Source organism: Poecilia formosa, unplaced genomic scaffold (assembly GCF_000485575.1).
Source record: "Poecilia formosa unplaced genomic scaffold, Poecilia_formosa-5.1.2 Scaffold141, whole genome shotgun sequence".
In the NCBI taxonomy this organism is placed as follows: domain Eukaryota; kingdom Metazoa; phylum Chordata; class Actinopteri; order Cyprinodontiformes; family Poeciliidae; genus Poecilia; species Poecilia formosa.
This window is the reverse complement of record NW_006800080.1, coordinates 479,361-497,513: the sequence shown is the minus strand read 5'-3', so window position 1 is coordinate 497,513 and position 18,153 is coordinate 479,361. Positions and strand designations below refer to the sequence as shown.

General features: G+C 38.5%; 1 protein-coding gene and 1 long non-coding RNA gene across 12 annotated transcripts in view; one reads left to right on the top strand and one right to left on the bottom strand.

Annotated features, from left to right (window-relative positions):
• kirrel3b (kirre like nephrin family adhesion molecule 3b) overlaps positions 1–18,153 on the top strand; it is a 340,233-nt gene that overhangs the window by 20,644 nt on the left and 301,436 nt on the right. For 9 of the 11 annotated variants that reach the window (XM_016676750.1, XM_016676752.1, XM_016676740.1 and 6 more), the window contains 4 exons: positions 3,709–3,815; positions 4,967–5,094; positions 15,367–15,487; positions 15,976–16,045. In XM_016676750.1, the coding sequence (XP_016532236.1) occupies positions 16,003–16,045 (43 nt within the window). In that variant the 5' untranslated portion in view covers positions 3,709–3,815; positions 4,967–5,094; positions 15,367–15,487; positions 15,976–16,002. Of the gene's footprint in view, positions 1–3,708; positions 3,816–4,966; positions 5,095–15,366; positions 15,488–15,524; positions 15,830–15,975; positions 16,046–18,153 lie in introns of those variants that run through there. The other 2 variants (XM_016676742.1, XM_016676743.1) reach the window with 2 other exon arrangements.
• Positions 8,729–18,153, bottom strand: part of LOC107837414 (uncharacterized) — a 25,461-nt gene continuing 16,036 nt past the window's right edge. The window contains exons 2-3 of the long non-coding RNA XR_001663434.1: positions 17,928–17,936; positions 8,729–10,235 (exon numbers count right to left, since the gene is read on the bottom strand). This is a non-coding gene — a long non-coding RNA (uncharacterized LOC107837414). The remainder of the gene's footprint in view (positions 10,236–17,927; positions 17,937–18,153) is intronic.

Genomic DNA, 18,153 nt, shown 5'->3' with positions numbered 1-18,153 from the left:
GGCTATCCCACAGAGAGCAATTGGTGTAGCATGTAGGTGGGACAAGTGCAGCAAAGAAAGATAAATAATGGAAAGTTAAGTGTTGCACAGCTCAGTCATGTGAAAGCATAAAGTAGAAATCAGTTTATCATTGCTGATCAGAAAAAAAATGTTTTATTTATTTATTTATTTATTTTTTGCTTTGTGTGTGTGTGTGTGCGTGGGTGTGTGTGATTTCCAACAAGCAAATTGTTTCAGCTGGAGGTTTCTTCTAATCCTGCACTACAATTGTGGCTTTTAAAGATATGGTGGCGTTTGAACACAGTAAGATGGGAAATTTCTAACATGGGACAGACATAAGAAGGTTCTATTTTGAGAAAAGATAAGATATTTCCTTAAGTACGTTTTACTGCCTAGACATCAGCATGTGGTTTAAGGGCTTAAACCTAATCAAACAGCGCATGGAAGCACAAGTAAACAGCAGCTGGAATCTTGGTTTAAAAAAAAAAGTCTAGGGAAAACAGTCATCTCCAGACTTTGTTTTGCATTTTTGCTTTGCACTTTTCAAATAAGCTTTTAAAAGCAAGGCCATGTACCTCTCATAAAGAAGCTCTTCATTTCAATACACAGTTTTGAAAGTGTGAAGTGTGTTCTCTGTCTTCATGCAAATAGCAAAGATGCAGTTTTGCTTGATGCAAAATCAATGTTTATTGTGTGGGAGCTTCAGTTTTAGCCTTGAAAGGCTCTGAAGATCATAATTTGGAATCTAGTTTAGAGGAGTTTAATCTGTGACTTATTTATCAACCAACCTTCAAATCTGTTTTTGATTTTATTCTTGCATGGGGCTCTTAGATCTGTTGCCTGAATTCTTGCTTTGCCAGGGATAATTTTGGGGGATTTAATGGGATCCTGGAGATTTTTGCATGCCAAGGACGGCATTTGGTTTTGGTGAAAATGAAACAAATCTATTGTCCAAGTTTTTTTCTGAGCACTAGGTAGGATGTTACCATACACCCACAATGGGTCTGCAGTTTCAAAAATTTTAAAAGGTGATGAATCAAAATTGTCAAATTTAAGGCCAGTAAGAATTTTAGACTTGGTTTTAGAAGTACCTTTTGAAATCTAGGTATCAATTTTTCAGATTATGGGGTGCCCTATTTTGAAATTTTGTATGCCAAAGTTCACATTAGTTTGTTTAAATGTGAACTTTAGCAGATCTGTGCAGTGTATGTTTGATGCTGACATCATATTCAGTGGCTGTATGACATCTCAAACACAATGTGCTCAACCCAACTGGGGAGCTAACTGGTTTGGTGACGTGTTTGACTTGAATAGACAGATCTTCAATGTCCAGACAATGTTTATCGTCATCAAAGGCAGCAGAAATGTCCTTCCTCCATTCTTCTCCCATGAGAATGACCTGCAATGTATTTTTCAAAGCATTTCTATATTTGGTGGAGGAAAATGAAGACTCACAGAGACAACATGTTTTGAGTGCGATAGAAAAGAAGAAAAGCACAATGCATTAAATGTAACTATGTGGAGTGTAGTACACAACTAGAAATCATCATATAAACTGGTGCTCGAAGAAGACTTTCTGTTTTTATATGCTGGATTTATTTCTCCTAAAAGTCAAAAAGTCTGACTTTAAAAAGACAACTGATGAATATAATTGACAGGTTTTGTTTTCCTGATGAAGGTTAATGAGGAAGGGACAATTAGAACCAGAAAGTTATCAAAGTCTGCTGAAATTTATCACATGGGATGATTATTTTGGATTGAGACTGTAACACTGCTGGTCAGAGGGAATCATTCCCAAAGCTGGACAGAGGTAACAGTTGAACATGGGATTATTTCTCATGTCTTTTGCATTTATTAATTTTGTATGGTTTTCATTTGTCAGAGAAGTTGCTCTTGGAGTGAATAACTGCATGTAAAATTAGAGTTTTCTACATTCTAACAACAGTAAAATGTCATTCGGAGAGCCTTCTCAACAACATGGCAAATTCTAGAAGGAGAAAGTGTATCAGCCCATTCAGGCTGTTTTGTTTTGTTTTGTTTTGTTTTTTTCTTTTACGCCAACATGAACTAAGAATATTGTATTGTTAGTCAGTTTGGTTATGTTTCTGTGAGTTTTATGTTCATGTTTTTCATGTTAAGTAAAAATCATTAGTTTGATTACAATATTACACAAAAGTAAGAATGCCTGCTTTTGCAACAGAACAAATGCATAAAATTAGGCATGTTTTAGGCTTCTCATGAAAAACAAGAAATGCAAAAGAATTTAACCTATTTGCCAAGTTAAGCAAATACATCAGGCTACAGATTATAATAAAAGAGCTTTTTAGGAAGTCGTGCCACAAGAACCAAACTCCCCATCACTGCTGAGCGCTGTCTCACTGCAACAGCGTAACTATGAAGCTCCAAAAACCCATGTTGTGTAGGAGAAGAAGGTCATATGATTCGGGAGAGAAGAAACTGAGGCGAGTGACGCGTGAACGAAGCGCAAGCATCCTTCCGCTGTCTCTCATGTTTTTCTCCCCTACCTCCTCGCTTTCACCTCCCAACTCTTTCCAAGGCTGCATTCAAACACAGGTCTCTGCCAATTAAGACTGAAGCACAGAACGAACCACTGAGAGGAGGAGCAAGGGCACAACACGAGGGAGACTGGGGAGGATTCATTTTTATGGAGCAAATTTATTCTATTATCTACTCATAGCCCAGTTAAATGTATGTTTCCCATAGAATATAGACCTCTTAGTGACTCCTGGGAAAGGCTCCAGCCCCAGGTTTGACTCTGAAACCCTGAGCAGAATTATGTTGGTTCATATCTGTGCCTGCAAGACCGTGCAGTCACCTTAGATTATCACATTAATCTGTCCAATTCAGTCAAATTTTCAGCTACATTAGTTATGCCAAATAGCACAGATTTCTTGGATCTTTGTAGCCCTGCACTGTCTGCGCTTCAAGAAATTAAACAGTAAGCCAAAAAAAACAAAAAAAAAAAACAAAAAAAACTATTGTTTAAGAAAATATTACACTATTCAAAAAGTAAAAGGACTGAATGTAATTACTGTCATTGGATATACTATACTTAAATTTAGAATTGGGGTGGCTAGTAAATCTCTTTTATTTTATGTTTTTTTTATAAATAAATGCCTATTTTGTATATATGACTCAGCTAACTGCATTGGTATAAAATAAAAAGTACGGCACGAGTGAAGACATTTAATTTTTAATTATTTTTTTTTCTTTTTTGTTTCTCTTGCAGCTTTTTGAACTACTTGGCTTGCGGTGTTCTATTTTGGGCCTAGTTGGAAATAGTTAATCTAAGATTAATTGTAAGAGCATCATCAGTTGTGATCCATTAGGGAAAATGCTTCTTATGCTTCAAAAGGCTTTTGAATCAAATTATATTAACATTGTAGCCTTAAGATAGTTTTGGGAAACGAGGCTCTGAACTATCAGTAAAGAGCACGAAGGAAAAAAAAAAAGTTAATTAAAATATAAAATGATTTCAAAACAAATTTCCACAGAGGTTCCCATTTTACTCTAAATGAAATGTAAATTAACAAAATGCCATGAGCATCGCGTGTCTCCCAACAAGTGTCCTTTTGTTAAAAAGCGCTCTGGAGGAAAACAAGATCTTGTCACTCTTGTAGCTCCCTCTAATATCTCACCATACTCTTTAATTCCATTAATTTAGACCTCTGCTCTTCCACTTTGCAGACTTGATTGGAATGAAATCTGGGGCATCGGCGGCAGAGATTCGCATCTCCTGAGAATCATCTGACTGACAAAGATTGAGTGGATGTCCTTCCCTGAAAGACAACTGGGTGATTTACTAATTTTAAAATACAAATTGATGCTGCTTACTTGCTGAACACACACTTATGCACAGGCACAAACACACGCGCTTACGTTCACAAATGCTGGCGTTCCAAACCTTTCTGTGTCTGAACAGTAGACATGCAGGCCTGGGAGAAATAAACAAAATTGTCACTTTCTATTTAGCTCAAAAAAAAAGACTGGCTGTCCATCATCCTAATGCGTCGCCAATGAGAGTGAGTTATTTTCCCTTTTCTTCCATTTTTATTCAGTAAATTTAGATATTTTTCTTTTTTTTTATGAACGTAAATAAGAGTGAAATAAACTTTTTCACATCATCTGTGTGACATCCTTATTGTTTAGGATAAAGCTTTTATTTTGTTCAGATTATCTATTCTTATATGACCTCTAGTAAATGTAGAGGTGGTGGTAGTTCAGCAGAGTTTATTTAGGTTATAGGAGTATAATGGCACAGAAGGTTAGGTATGGAACTGAGCTATGAGGTCACAAATGTTGTGTTTTCGATTACCTGTTTTAAAGAGCAAAGCTACACTTTTAAAGCCAAAAAAATGTCTTTGGCATGACGAGGCCCTAACAAATTAAACTACAAGAATCAAGATAGAATTTGTCAAATGAATCTTTCACTTAAACACATTTTCTGTTGTGTATTTAACTGACGTTCTTAAGCTTCTTCCTATTTTTTGGGTTAAAGATTGAGCTTTTTAATAGACTGTCAAGGCAATGGGCCTTTAAATTAGCCTTTGAATCGATGAACTATGGAAATAACAGCTAATTTCATTTGTAAAGATAAGATTGGTTTATGGTCTATCCTTAATTTTAGAAAAGAACCTAGAAAATCTAACAAACTGTGTTCGTTATTCGGCAATAAGAAAGAGACTGGATAACAACTCCTGATCAAAAATAATGCAAAAACTCATTTGAATGAGGATTTTGTGTTTGCTACTGGTGTGGAGTGATCATAAAGGAAAGATGAAGTCAAAAACCATGTGCTGGAGAAATAATAGCAACAATGATATTAATAATGATGCACTTGATCTAAATAAGTGTACATTGTGGTACAGTAACATAGTGAAATGAAACATTTAAAAATCAATCAAAACAGAGCTCTGAACAGCCGTATTAAACTCTGCATTCCCAGCTCCTCAGCCTCATGCCTGCCCTCTCTCAGAGCATGCACGGTGACTCTGTTGACCCAATCCAACCCATCTTTCTTTCTGTGTCAGAGAGGGGGGCGTCCCCTACTTGAACCCAACATCGCAAACCAATGTAAGGCTGTAATAATTGATTACAACATAAATACGCTGCATGCAAGTCTGTAAAAGAATTTTGATGTTCGGGGACAACTCTTATGCATTACCGTTGGATGGATATTACTTTTTATTTGTTTTTCCTTCAATATCTCTTTGGCTCAATGGGTGTTTTATGGTCCCCGGTGGCTGTTAATGATCTTTTTTTTAAAGTAGTGTAGTGGCCCAATATTTAAGTTTAGTTGTATTTCTGTTTTCATTTAATTGCACAGATATTGACAGTATTCCAGTGGCATTACACTGTCCTGTGCAGACATCTTTGGCTGCACAATTTATGGAAAATGGAAACATCTATCATCTGCACCACTTTTTCTAGGCAGCTCGAAATCCGTATTGCTGGAGTATAATTTTGATCTATTTTTAAAATATTTTTATTTTGTATTTGATAAGCAATGGTATCTATGCCTCCTGCTTGTTACAGTGATCGGAGGCAGTTGGTATGCGCTGCGAAAGACTGGGTGCTACTTCAGCAATGTTTTTTTTTTTAAGATATACTTTGACATTTGAATCAGAAATTTGCCTCTGAAATTACTTTGGTGGTACCTTCTCCCTCCCCATGTTTCAGAGGTATTGTTGTACCCAGATATAACTAACTAAATGACTGAGAAACTGGTTCTTTGCCATACTTTTCCTTGAGCTTTGACATGCTGACATGAGGAATTATTGGATAAATAAGATTCATTGGAATTCTTCATTGAAACTGAAATGCTCCGTGTCATTAATCCTGTGCCTTGACATGGGGACTTGCATATAAATGCACCCCTTATTCTGGCTCTCATCTGTCATAACATTACAACACCTGATGAGTAAAGTATCTTTATACTGCCTGTGATATCACAGTAAAATACTTGAGAAACCATGCTACCGACTCTCATGTGGTTGCTACTTTAACATTTACTGCGTGCTGCAACATTCTATCAGACACCACAAGACACCTCCAGATGTTTTTACGTCCTGAGATCCGAGTGGACTGAGGTATTTTGGAAGCAAAGAGTGGAAGAGAGGTACATCTCACCACCTGACGTAAGCTTAACTTAAATGCTTCTAATATTACTAGATCCAACATCTTTCTAATGGAGAAAAAGGTAACTTTGCTGTACTGTTAAACTTTCTACTACCTACTTCAGATTTTGTTCCCCCTTGCTCTTCAGTAGCCTGAATGATCCCCTTAATACGTCAATATTTCATAAAAAATAGTTTTCTTTTAAGCAGCTTATCACAAAAGGTGAATATAGACGTATCACTAATCAGATAAATATAATTTTTTTTTAGGTTTCAGACGTGTCACTCATCAATTATGGCAGAGGAGTTCCAAGTGCATTTTCACATGATAGTTCTGTAGACTCGGTTCGATTGGTGGGCAAAATTACAACATTTGCTACATTTTCAGCTGGTGTGGTTTGATTTCACATTACACTGAAGTGGCGGTTTCTGATATGGGCAACAGGTGTGGGGTGGCATGAGACATCTCCATTCAGCTCCTGCAGGTGGCATTACTGTGCATTGAGTCATGTACACAAAACCAAACTGTTCCGATATGGGATGAGCAGGAATCGGTCACAAAAATGGTTGTAGGGCCTTTATTTCTTACCCGAGTTCTACAAAATGTGGCTTAAATTAAAGCTGGGAAAATTGCTGATGTTTTGATAAGTAGAACATGCATCTATAAACAATTTGATTTCTATCGGTTCTGTAAAGATGAGGACTAAGTGAATTTTTCTTTTATGTTGGTCAATAATTAAATTTGCATAACTGCCGCTGTTAAATTTAGTTTAAGATTTAAACTATGGCTCCTTTATGAAATATTTGATCCTATTTGATGATTGTTATGACTATCACCACGTTCTACAAACAAGCGAGGCAATTAGTCCATCCCCATTAACCCACAGAGCAGAAAATGATATAAATCATTGGACTTCTCTTTTGCCTCTAGTAAAAAACCACAAAGCATTTTGTCCCTGTAGTGCAAGACATGCACATTTTGGCTCGATTGACCTAGAATGCCCTGCACTGTAGTTTGCTTCCTGCTTTGGAGCGGTCTCCGGTCCGCTTGCATCCACATATGCATTTGAACAGTGCCAGATTTCCGAACTGGGGCCTAGGTTTGTAGGCCGAGTTTGCTCTTTTGGTCCGAGTTTGATTGTGCATTCACCCTTCCTAAACTAAATGGCCCTTCTAGACAAACGAACTAGAGTTTGATTAAAGCATACTAATCAGGGCTGGTGTGAACGCACCCAAAAGACATGATCTGATTCCGGTCAACAAATGATTTCTCAGAACCTCTCTATAACAAAAATGTACTTGTGTATAGATGGCATTAAGAGTAACGAGATAGTTGTAATGATCCAAACTGTCCTAAAACAGAAAAATGTTTAGTCTGTCATTGTCAGACACTGACATGTCTGTGTGTTAGCCCTGCAAATGGGCAAATCCATTCAAAGTTTGAAGAAATTGTATACCATTTATTTTTTCTCAAAATGCTTGAATGCCTTTTAAACTGCATCAAAAAAATTGTGATTCTCACAGAAAAGCTGCTCCTGAGATTAATCAAACCCTTTCTCAGGAGTCCAGGCTTAGCTTTCCTCTCTTCCTTGACCATGGTGTACACAGCATTAAACGATCTGTGGTGCAAGTTCTTCACTGTGAGGGAATTGCGCTTTATTAGCAAATCCATGACATAAATATTCAGCAATGAAACAATCCTTACTTAATGTCTCCAGACCACATATCTTATGTGTGATCAATAGAGGCAGAGGAAGAAGGAAGCAAATGAAGTCGCCAGCAACATGATAGGTCCAAAAACCTGTCAGTCAGTGTTATATGAACTTGAAACACATGGATGCTTAATAATTAATTGAGATGCAGTGCATAAAAACTAGGACAAATCTTAGCTGACTAATCACAAAAACGGATCTCTGCAATTGAAATATATTGATCCATGAAGCAGATTTCTCTCTGCTGCAGATCAGTTTGTTATGGGGCACTTGGATCAAGGAATACAAAATCCTTAAGTAACATATTACAATATTTCCTTCTACATTAAATGGTTTCACTTCAGAATTATTTTTGATAATAATAATAATTAATAAGCACTATTATTATTATTATTTTTGTTGTTATTGTAAACACAGTGACATTCATATTCTCCATTGCTCAATTATATTTAAGTAATTTAGGACAAAGGTATTGCTAACTGTTCATATGAAATGCACATACTTTAAGAGTATGGGAAGTATAGATTATCTATGTTTTGAATCCGTTTTTTTAATCCATGGTGAACAAATTGTCAAGAAAATGCCACGTGACAAACAGTGCACAGTATCTCATGCTCAAATGAAAAGCATTAGTCATAGTGATGCAAGAGTTTCAGTATGACCTCTAAATGTACATGAACTGCATTAAATCTATTGTCTGGCATAACAACCCACAGCTGAGCGTGGATCACCAAAAATTAATTTTTGCTGGAAGTTGAATCTGATTATGATTATGTCAAGTACAAGACGATGCCTTACACCTCCCTGATGTAATTTAGGATTATGCAATTTGTGAATTTAATACTATATTATCCTTTTATATACATTGCTGTGAAAAGCACTAAATGATTTCAACTGTTTTTGTCTAACATAAATTTTTTTTCATGATGTGAAACATTTATGGAAGAAATCTTTAATAGGGTAAATACACAGTACTCTACATCCCTCATTATAATTTACAAATCCTCTATTGTCTAAAAAATGGAATAACTTATTTGACTGAATTATGTTGTCACTGTGAACAAAGTAAAATCCACAAACAGCTTGGATCAAGTTGCACCTTTTAGACCTGGGGTTCATCTAATTTCAACAAAGGATTTGGATCGGATTCAAAAATCCTTAAATATGTCCAAATTCTTCAGATATTAAAAAAAAAACCCAAAAAAACAAAAAAACAGGCTAAGGTTTATCCTACAGAAAAACTTACGATTATTGTACATTTGCATTTATTTGCGCGCATACCTCATTTACCCTTCCGCCTCAGTCTCTGAGTACTTAATCTCCAGTGTTATTATTTTTCTTTCTCCCCCACTCATCATGATTTTTTTTTTTTTGTACAGAGTACAACTCTGTTATCCTCTTGTTTGGCTGCAGTCATGTTATTGTTGTGTGTACTTGTTAGGTGCACTGATGAAAAGACCACCTGTCATCCACTGGCCCTTTGATTAGATTAGGAGGTCGGTTGGATGGATTAAATTGATATGAAAAGACTAGACCAAAATGTAGTGCTTACTGTGCCGATGCAAAGCACTGTAGACTGGTTGGGTACTTCTTTAGTAATAAAAATGAACACAGCTTCTTGTTAAGTCACAACCTTTATGGATAAAACTACACAGACATTTAAGAATTATTTCTAACTTCATAAGCTGATTTAGGTCTTATAGGTCCTTTGTTCACAAAGCACTATTTTCTCTAGTACAGTTCAGATTTTTTTTTTTTAATTTAAGTGATATTTCAGAAGAAATGCAGGTTTATTCACAACATATTTCAAGTGTTCTGTTCCTTTTGATGATTATGGCTTTACAGCTGGTGACAATCTGCTTTCAAATTTTGAGTAAATTTGAACATTACATGAAGCTAATAGAAAATTGGGCATTAAATTAGAAAAAAAAAAATAAAAATGTTGCAGCCTACACAATCATGGGGTAGACTCCTGACTCGAGAGTTGCCCAGCAGACAGACGATAACACCTGCTCATTGCCAAAGGAAGTGGCCACTCGCATTACTGTACCATTCATGTGTATGGAAAGTTGAGCCAATGACGGGAGAGATTAACAAAGTGTCAAAGAACAGTGGCGTTTTGAAGACTGCTGAGGCCTTGGTGACGACTGAGGATCTGCATCTTCACATCCCAGACTGCTGAGTCTTCTGTGACGATGGAGGATCTTCACATCCCAGACGACCATCTTCTCTTTCCAGGGGATCTGGACGCAGGACGCAGATCTGTAGGAGGGTGTTGGGCTCCCAGCATGTGAAAGGTCTGACCTCGAGGACGGGGTGTCGAGAAAAGCCGAGATCATCCCACTTCCCCATGCTGGAGATTTTAGTTTAATAGTAGAAATAGTTACTTTTAAATACTTCAAATACTTAAATACTTTAAATACTTCAATTAATAACTTATAATTAAACCAATAATTAATATTGGTTTAACCAGTGGTTGTTTCAGAAAACATCTGTAAAAACTTATATTAAAATTATAATGCGAGTAACTACCGTGTTTCCCCGAAAGTAAGACAGTGTCTTACTTTCTTTTTATCCCCAAAAGCCCCACTGTGTCTTACTTTCGGGGTATGTCTTATATTGGAAAAAAAATGTCTAATTTTTTGTTTTAACCATAAAATTAACGGCAGTGACGTATGGAGAGGGGGACGGCGCGGTGACGTATGGAGAGGGGGACGGCGCAGGCGTGGGCAGGAGGCGGTGCTCATTTGGATCAGACGGAGGCGGCAGACGCGGTGACGTATGGAGGGGGGGCGGCGCGGACGTGGGCAGGAGGCGGTGCGCAGCTAGATGAGAGGTGTTTCCCCGAAAAGTAAGACATATGTCTTACTTTCGGGGTACGGCTCATATTAGCCGACCCCCCTGAAACCCCCGATACGTCTTACAATCGGGGGTGTCTTACTATCGGGGAAACACGGTAATAAGTTTTGGTTATCATGATATTATAAAGGATAAAAAGGACTAGATCTACTTCGTTCCATTTCAAGGGGATTTCGTCTCGTCAAGACAAGATTCTGACCAAGAACTTCAACATTTCTGTTGCCAAGGGGCATTACATCTACTGGGCATGAGTTGGACTGCTCCCCAAAGCCTCTTAGAAAATCTAGTGACAGGATAAGGAAGGGGTAGATAATGTGATGGTGATTGATATCTAAAATTGTTAGTTGTAATTGGTGATTCATTTTGAATTAAGCTGTCACCTAAGCCTGCTTAAGCTACTAATAACAATACATATTAAATTTTGTTGGCATTTGTGGACATTGAAATTAATTCTGAGTCAGGAATTAGTAATATTGCTTCTGAATTATGGTAAAATCTATGTACAATGGTTCTAGGAAGATGGTGGCGTCGTAGGTTTCTTTGGTGATGAATAAATAATGACCCTGGGGTTCAAGTCGAGCCACTAAACTTTATCTGGTCTGTAACAAATGCTTTAAATTTGCCGTTAACAAAAGTGATTGTTGAGGTTACGCAACCGCGAGAGCTACTCGGTTGATTGGCTTAATAATTGAAAAGGGCCATAGCTTTTGGATTGGAGGCAGTTAAAGGCTAGATGCTTCTTTCCCGCCGCCAACTTATACAGAAGGTCTTCTAGGCTATCTATGGAGTAAATGTACCAGAATCTAGAGTCTTTCCCGACCCGTTAGTTGGAGAGCTAGTCAATAGTCGGTCCATGAGAATTGAGAGGATTAAGGTGGGGCTGGCCATTACGCAATAACCACAAAAGCCACGACACACAGAGACTTATCCAGTACATGAGCTACAATTGTCCCCAAATGTCCCCCTCCTTGTGTTAAGCTGCTCCAGACAAGAGACGTTGTTAGAATGATTTGGGACCAATTCCATGTGCAGGTGTTGGTCTGCACTACATCGTTTTAAGTCCAAACTCAGTGGAGCTCGTCTTTCTTCCAGGAGGAAAAGCCCCCTCACCCACTTTAATAACCACAACGTCACTGTTTGATTGGTAGCAACTGCTTTCCATTGGTGTTGATATTTAATTAGAATTTTGAACTTATTTGAAATTTCAGGGAAACTGAATTATATTTTTATCTGTAAATAAACTTTCCATGTCAAGTTTACTTGTATAGAATAATTTAACAAGGAAGCTCAAAGTCTTTTACAAGACAAAAACATAACGCAGTAAACGAATAAAAAAAAACCTGTTATTTGGTAAAATATGGAAAAGTAAGTCATAGTTATAGACATAGACCATAGACCTAATCTGTGCTGTTGAATTTCTGCAGGTGAAGTTTTGCAGTAAAGTAAAACAATAAATAAATAAAATTCAAATACAAATAATTGCACAGAATAAAAATTCTGTTTTACATTAAATGTTTTAAAAAAGTCTTTATGATGAGGATATTTGTCTTGCAAGGACTTATGTTTTGTATAAAATTCTTGCATCCTGTGTTTAATGTGCAGTGTAAAATATGCAACTGTTAGAGGTCATTACAGTACCTTTAATAAATGAATAGAAATCTGAGTTAAATCTGAGAATGGGTGAGGGTGTCTGATGTTTGATCTGGAGGGATTGTCTTCCAGGTCCAGACTTACAGGCTACTTTGGAACAAATAGTCATAAAAACTCGAAGAAATGCTCAGTCCTTGCTCAGAGTCTGTACAGAATGAGTGTGTATGAGAAATAAATGAAAACAAAAGGGTGGGGAACACAGATATGAGTGCATAGCTTGATTTTTGGTGCATTCAAACACAGCTTTAGACACAAATAACTTCAAACAGATTGCAACATTAAGGCGTCAAGACTGAAAATAACAATCTTAGCACACAAATCAACAAGTCGTCAGCAAGAAGGATCTTATAAACATGCATATAAGAAGGACAACTGAATTGTCTAATTCAGCTGTCTGAGCTCCGACACAAACAAAACTACATTTCCTACTTGTGATTCGTAATGATGTCCGGTGGCTGGTCGAGTAAATAGACGTCCAACATCTCTCTACCTTCATAAACTGAATATTTAAACGATAAATGATTTTCAGCTTCTGCACTTGTTCCTGCTGTCTGCGTTTGAATAAATACATTCACAGTCTCTTTCATCTCTGTCACCTCTGCCTCATCCTTCATTTACCCTCTGGAAAAAAAACAACAAAAAAAAGAAGCATAATATCCTTAGTTTTAGAAACATGACATCGAGCTGGCTTCCATGGTGCTAATTACAGTAGCTGTGGATTAACAGCCTAATGTGCTGGGAATATGGGTAATGAGCAGTGGAGCTACTTTGAACTGAGAAGCAGCTACAAAGCCGATAAATTGTACAGTTAAAACAACATGCAAAATGGGCCATTACTAACTACTATGACAGGGTATATTTTTAGTCTGGGAAACAGGTGTTTTTCTGTTTTTTATTATACTCAAAGGGTTATTTGGGTAACTAGGTGGTGGTGCTTAATGCAACAACAACAAAACTCTTACCTTTATTTCAGCATAAGCTTATCTAGAACCAAGAAAAAGTATTAAACCACTAATTTTTAAAAAATACTTTGCTTCTAGAAGTCTATGTTTGCAATTGATCAAAGTGGTCTTCATAAACATTTCTCTAGTTTTATTACTGTACCTGCCAATAATATGTAGTGATACAATATGCGAAACAAAGTCCTGAGGCAGAATCTGAGGGAAACGTCATCCTTTTGTGAACCCATCTGCTATAAATCCAGGTTTCATCTAATAGCTTCTGGATAATACCTTCTTGTTGCCAAAGTAATGTTTTATGGACGTCAAACTATTACTGCTTACTATTTACATATTTATTTGCTAAGGTGTTTGTGTTGAAAACGCACTGGTTGGAAATCTAGCAGCTTTCCCTATACGACCATGAGTAATAGAAAGGTAGAGGTGCACATAGATTTAATGGTACATTCATAAAATATAACAATAAATCAGACTTCCATTGCACTGAATCTTCCTCAACTGGTTTAGGACTATTTAAAGCAGCATGTCCTACAGGCATAATCCAAACAGAATCTTGAATCCAAAATTATGTGCAAACTGTAGTAGAAAGTTTAAAAAGTTATCACATTAGGGTCAACAAGTCAGCAGGAAAGGTTCGGTGGCTCAGCACATGTTTTAAAACATACATTTTCTTAAAACATATTCAGAGAATAAATACATTTCTTCTTAACTGATTTTCACATCTGGGCCGCTTATCCACTTTCAGTTGTCGTTTTAGGAAACACACTGTTCTTTAATTAATCCACCTGTTTTTAAGCTCTCTATGTGAATGAAAAAAATTGCAATCAGCTATTACAGTATATATACAGTTGAGGCTGAGGCAGAGGTATAAAAAAAATCTAATCTTCAAGTTCTTAAACTTGCCATACAAGTCAGCAAGGTTATCGCAGGTCCTTCGTCCCATAGCTGTCAGATTTTACAACCATCACTTCTCCCAACAAAATCAATAAGTATTTACATATGCTGGCATTTGCACAATCATCTACTCTATTCTTACTCACTTAAAAAAAATCATGTCTGCTGTTATTGTACATCTGTTTTTTTTCTGTATTGAACCCCCCTCCCCCCAGGAATACTGTCTTTTTTTACTGTTCAATAAACATGCATGTTAAGTAGTATGAGTATGTAGTATGATATTCCTGTTTTAATTTGGAAGGTCCATATGAAAGTACAACAAAACTAAATGAGGAGTTACACATTTTGTTACTCCTGTGTGTTAATCTTTGTTTTTGCAAAGTGACAGTTATATGCAGAAGTTTTTTTTTTGTTTTTTTTTTCCTGTCCAACTCTGTCATCTTGGTTTGCCGTTATGTTAAGCCGTTACTTTGGATTGTGTGTAAAGCAAACACAACACTGTGGAAAGATCCATCTTCTTTGTTGCTGCAACAACAACAACAACAACAACAACAACAAAAATCACTCTGACAGATTATCAGTAATTAAAAGGAACACAGACCTGATGGGACACACTTTTAATTTGGACTTTCAGTAATTAATCCATGTGTGTTAATCTCCAAGTTTCTCCACTGCTCAGTAGTACAGAGTGGCATTTTGCAGTTCAAGAAACATGAAGTTCTCTTTTATGCATGCACTTCACTAGACCTAAATTATGGCCAAATAAATAAAAAAAATGCCCTTTATAAAATATTTAAAAGGCATAACCTGACATAGTTTCTACTGACTGCATGTGCATTTTAGCGTTTAATTAATTTATTATTTGGCTCCTTGAGAAAGTGCCTGTGAATCTGATTTGCCCCCAATAGGAATCTATGTACTAACAAAGGCCTTTCTTGGGAATGCTAATGTGATCATTATCAAACCACAAGGATGCCAAATTTTCTGCTCTGTCTATAGAAACCCCTCATAAAGCCAGGGTCTGAACTGGGAGGAGGGAAAAATGCCCTTTTTGTTGCTGTCTGCGTTATTTGTTGCTACAGGGGTCTCACTGCTATTCTTATTCTAATTGAGGTTCTCCTTCTCCGTTTCTCCCATGGAAACTCTGGTTCCCAGAGCAAGGACCCCAGTCTCTCACTGAGCCACTGCCACCCAGACAGCCAGGCTGAGTGGCAGAGAGGGAGGCAGCGATGGAGGGAGGAGTCTGGAGCTCCATCCACTGACTGCTGTGAGTGCTGTAAGTGGGATGAGCAAGAGAGAAAGAGAGGGAGAGGAAAGAGAGAAGAGGAGGAGGAGGAGGTTGGGAAGGGGGGGGCAAGTGAGGGCTGGAGACTGAGAATGGATGGGGAACGCAAAACAGTGCGAGCGAGAGAGGAAGAGTGAACGTGCGTATTCTGAAAGTCAGCATTGAGGACGCAGAAAGTCCACAAGCTCACATCAGCAGAGGAGAGAAGCGTGAGGCGGATCGGGGCACCCAGCCACTCTGAAGAGTCAAACACACAGCAAAGAGCCATTCAGGGAGAAGGAGAAGAGGAAGAGTACGCGGAAGAAGAGAAGGACAGAAAACAGCGTTCCTCTGGTAAAAAAAAAAAAAAAAAAAAAAAAGAGGAGACGCCACTGAGGGACTGTAGTATCGTCCAGAAGCGCACAGGAGCACTGTCTCATCTTGTCAATTTCTTTGTGCCTGCCAACTCCAATTTCACACTCGCCTACTGTTTCCCGTAGGTTTTGACCTCTCCAATCTCCCCTGCCATGATCTCCTGGGTGCTCCTGCTCCTGTGGATCTCCGGACACAGTAAGTTTTCCCCAGATAAACTTGCTAATTTTATGTCATCTTCCTTGCTTGCGATGGCTGTGTGACTCTCTGGCTGAGAGCCTTGTCCTCTGACTTCATCCCTTGCTGTGACGTGTGAGCTTCTTGTTGCCTTCTGTGTTTCTCTTGACCGGATTTCTGCACAGTACTGCCATGTGCACTTTGATGTCTGATGCGAACAGGAGAGGAGGGAATCAGGAGGGAAAATGTCTGTGTGGATCCTGTGGTATGGAGGTGCCACTTTGTACATGTGGGGTTTGTGTCGCTTTCAGACACTGAAAGGCTAAATACTTCCTATGTGGCTTTATTATTCCTGTCACACACTCCCACACAAACACACACACAGAAAGAAGCCCTTTAACCCCAGTCGGGTTCAGTCAAGCGTTCACTCCTTCGTCACATTGTTTTGAGCTGACAGCCCCCTCCCCATTGAATCCTGCTACGGGGGGTCTGGTTTAAAGAATGGAGCCTGAAAAAGTTAACAGAGCATCAGAGGTTAGAGCTTGGCAGCTCGAGCCTTTCGGACAGTGTCTGTTGTTGTTTTTGTTCTTGGACAGTCTTTTGGTCCATAGAGTGAGGATGGATTAGTTGTATTCCCTGATTGCCACCAGGTGGTTGCCTTAAGGGGAAATTAAAAAGAATAAAAGGACCAAAGTACAGTCAAACTCTCCACCTGCGATGCGCGGACGGCTGAGTTAGGCAGCGGCGTGTTTGTCACTTCGCGGCAACACACCGACACGCAGCAAGCTGGCTCCGGTTTGCACTTCTCTGGGGTCAGGGTCAATGACAAAACCACTTTGTCGAGCTCGCCCCCGCTTGGTCTGAAGGAATGTTGATTTTTCCAGACAGAGATGTAACCTTTGATCCGGAGGAATCACTGAAAGCAGGCTAAATTCCTTTCTGCTTCAATCTGCAGTGACTTTGTTGACGTTTTTCGCGGCAGCCTTCGACTCAGTCGGGTGCACGCTGCTAAAACAGCGGCAACACATAACACTCGGTAAACAAATCATTTGCTCCGTCGCTGACTTCAGCTGTTCCGCGTCTTGATTTATCGTCTGTAACACAGAACATTGCTTATAAAACACAACCAATTTACTCAGAGTATGTTTTCCGCTGACTGAAGTTTTATGTAGAAACGGTTTGGAAATCATTCATCAATTTGAAACTGACGGGGGGGCCAGGAGGGTGCTGGAGTTTCTAAGCATTGCTCAGCATCGCTTTTTAAATGAACAGCTTTGGATTCCTCGTATCGAGACAGTGTGAGGTTGGCCAGAGTTAGTTAGTGTTGCAGGACAGTTACAGAACATCACACTCTGCACCTCAAAAGCTGCGTTTGTGTTTTTCCTTTGCTGCTTTCTGGTCCCCCTGAATTCACCATCAACTCTTCCTGCACCATCTGCACTTACTGTGTCACAAAAATACATGATCAGTCATTGGTTTCCTTTTTCCCACTCTATTATGCGTCTTCTAAATTTGCTGCTGCTGCTGCTGCTTTATACAGTCGAGAGAAAGCGTGTGCTCATTTATAGTTGTAATGGACTTCAGAAGCTGATGCTTTTATTTACTTATGTAAGCGCATTTTGCCTTAGTTTATTAAGCTTTATACATCACAATTTCATGCACATATTATCACAGGTTTAGTCCCAGTCCTGGGAACAACTAACACCGTATCTCATTTAACTGGAATGGGATAACTGCTGCAACTGGACTGAAATGGGATTGCGGCGCATTTCAGCAAAGTCAGTTATTACCATAATATAAAATATCACTTCCCCCACCAGGTAAACAAGATATAACAACCAACCGTCTCTTTGCATGCCTCCAGGGAGAAGGAGAAGTGCTTCCCCAAAGCTTTCTGTTGTACAAATTACGGCTCTGTTTATGTGTCGAGCCGGTGTCAGCAGAAAGCTGCGGGGGGAAAAGAAACAATCTTGTTTTTATGAACAGGGGGAAAGAGAGAGTTGTCGTCCAAGCAGTCATATACTTACTTATACGCAGCTGTCCTGTGAGACAGCCACGAAGAGTGTGAAAATGAGGGACTGAGTAGGAGACAGGGGGGTTCTTATTCAGACAGAAAAAGTCTGGAAATA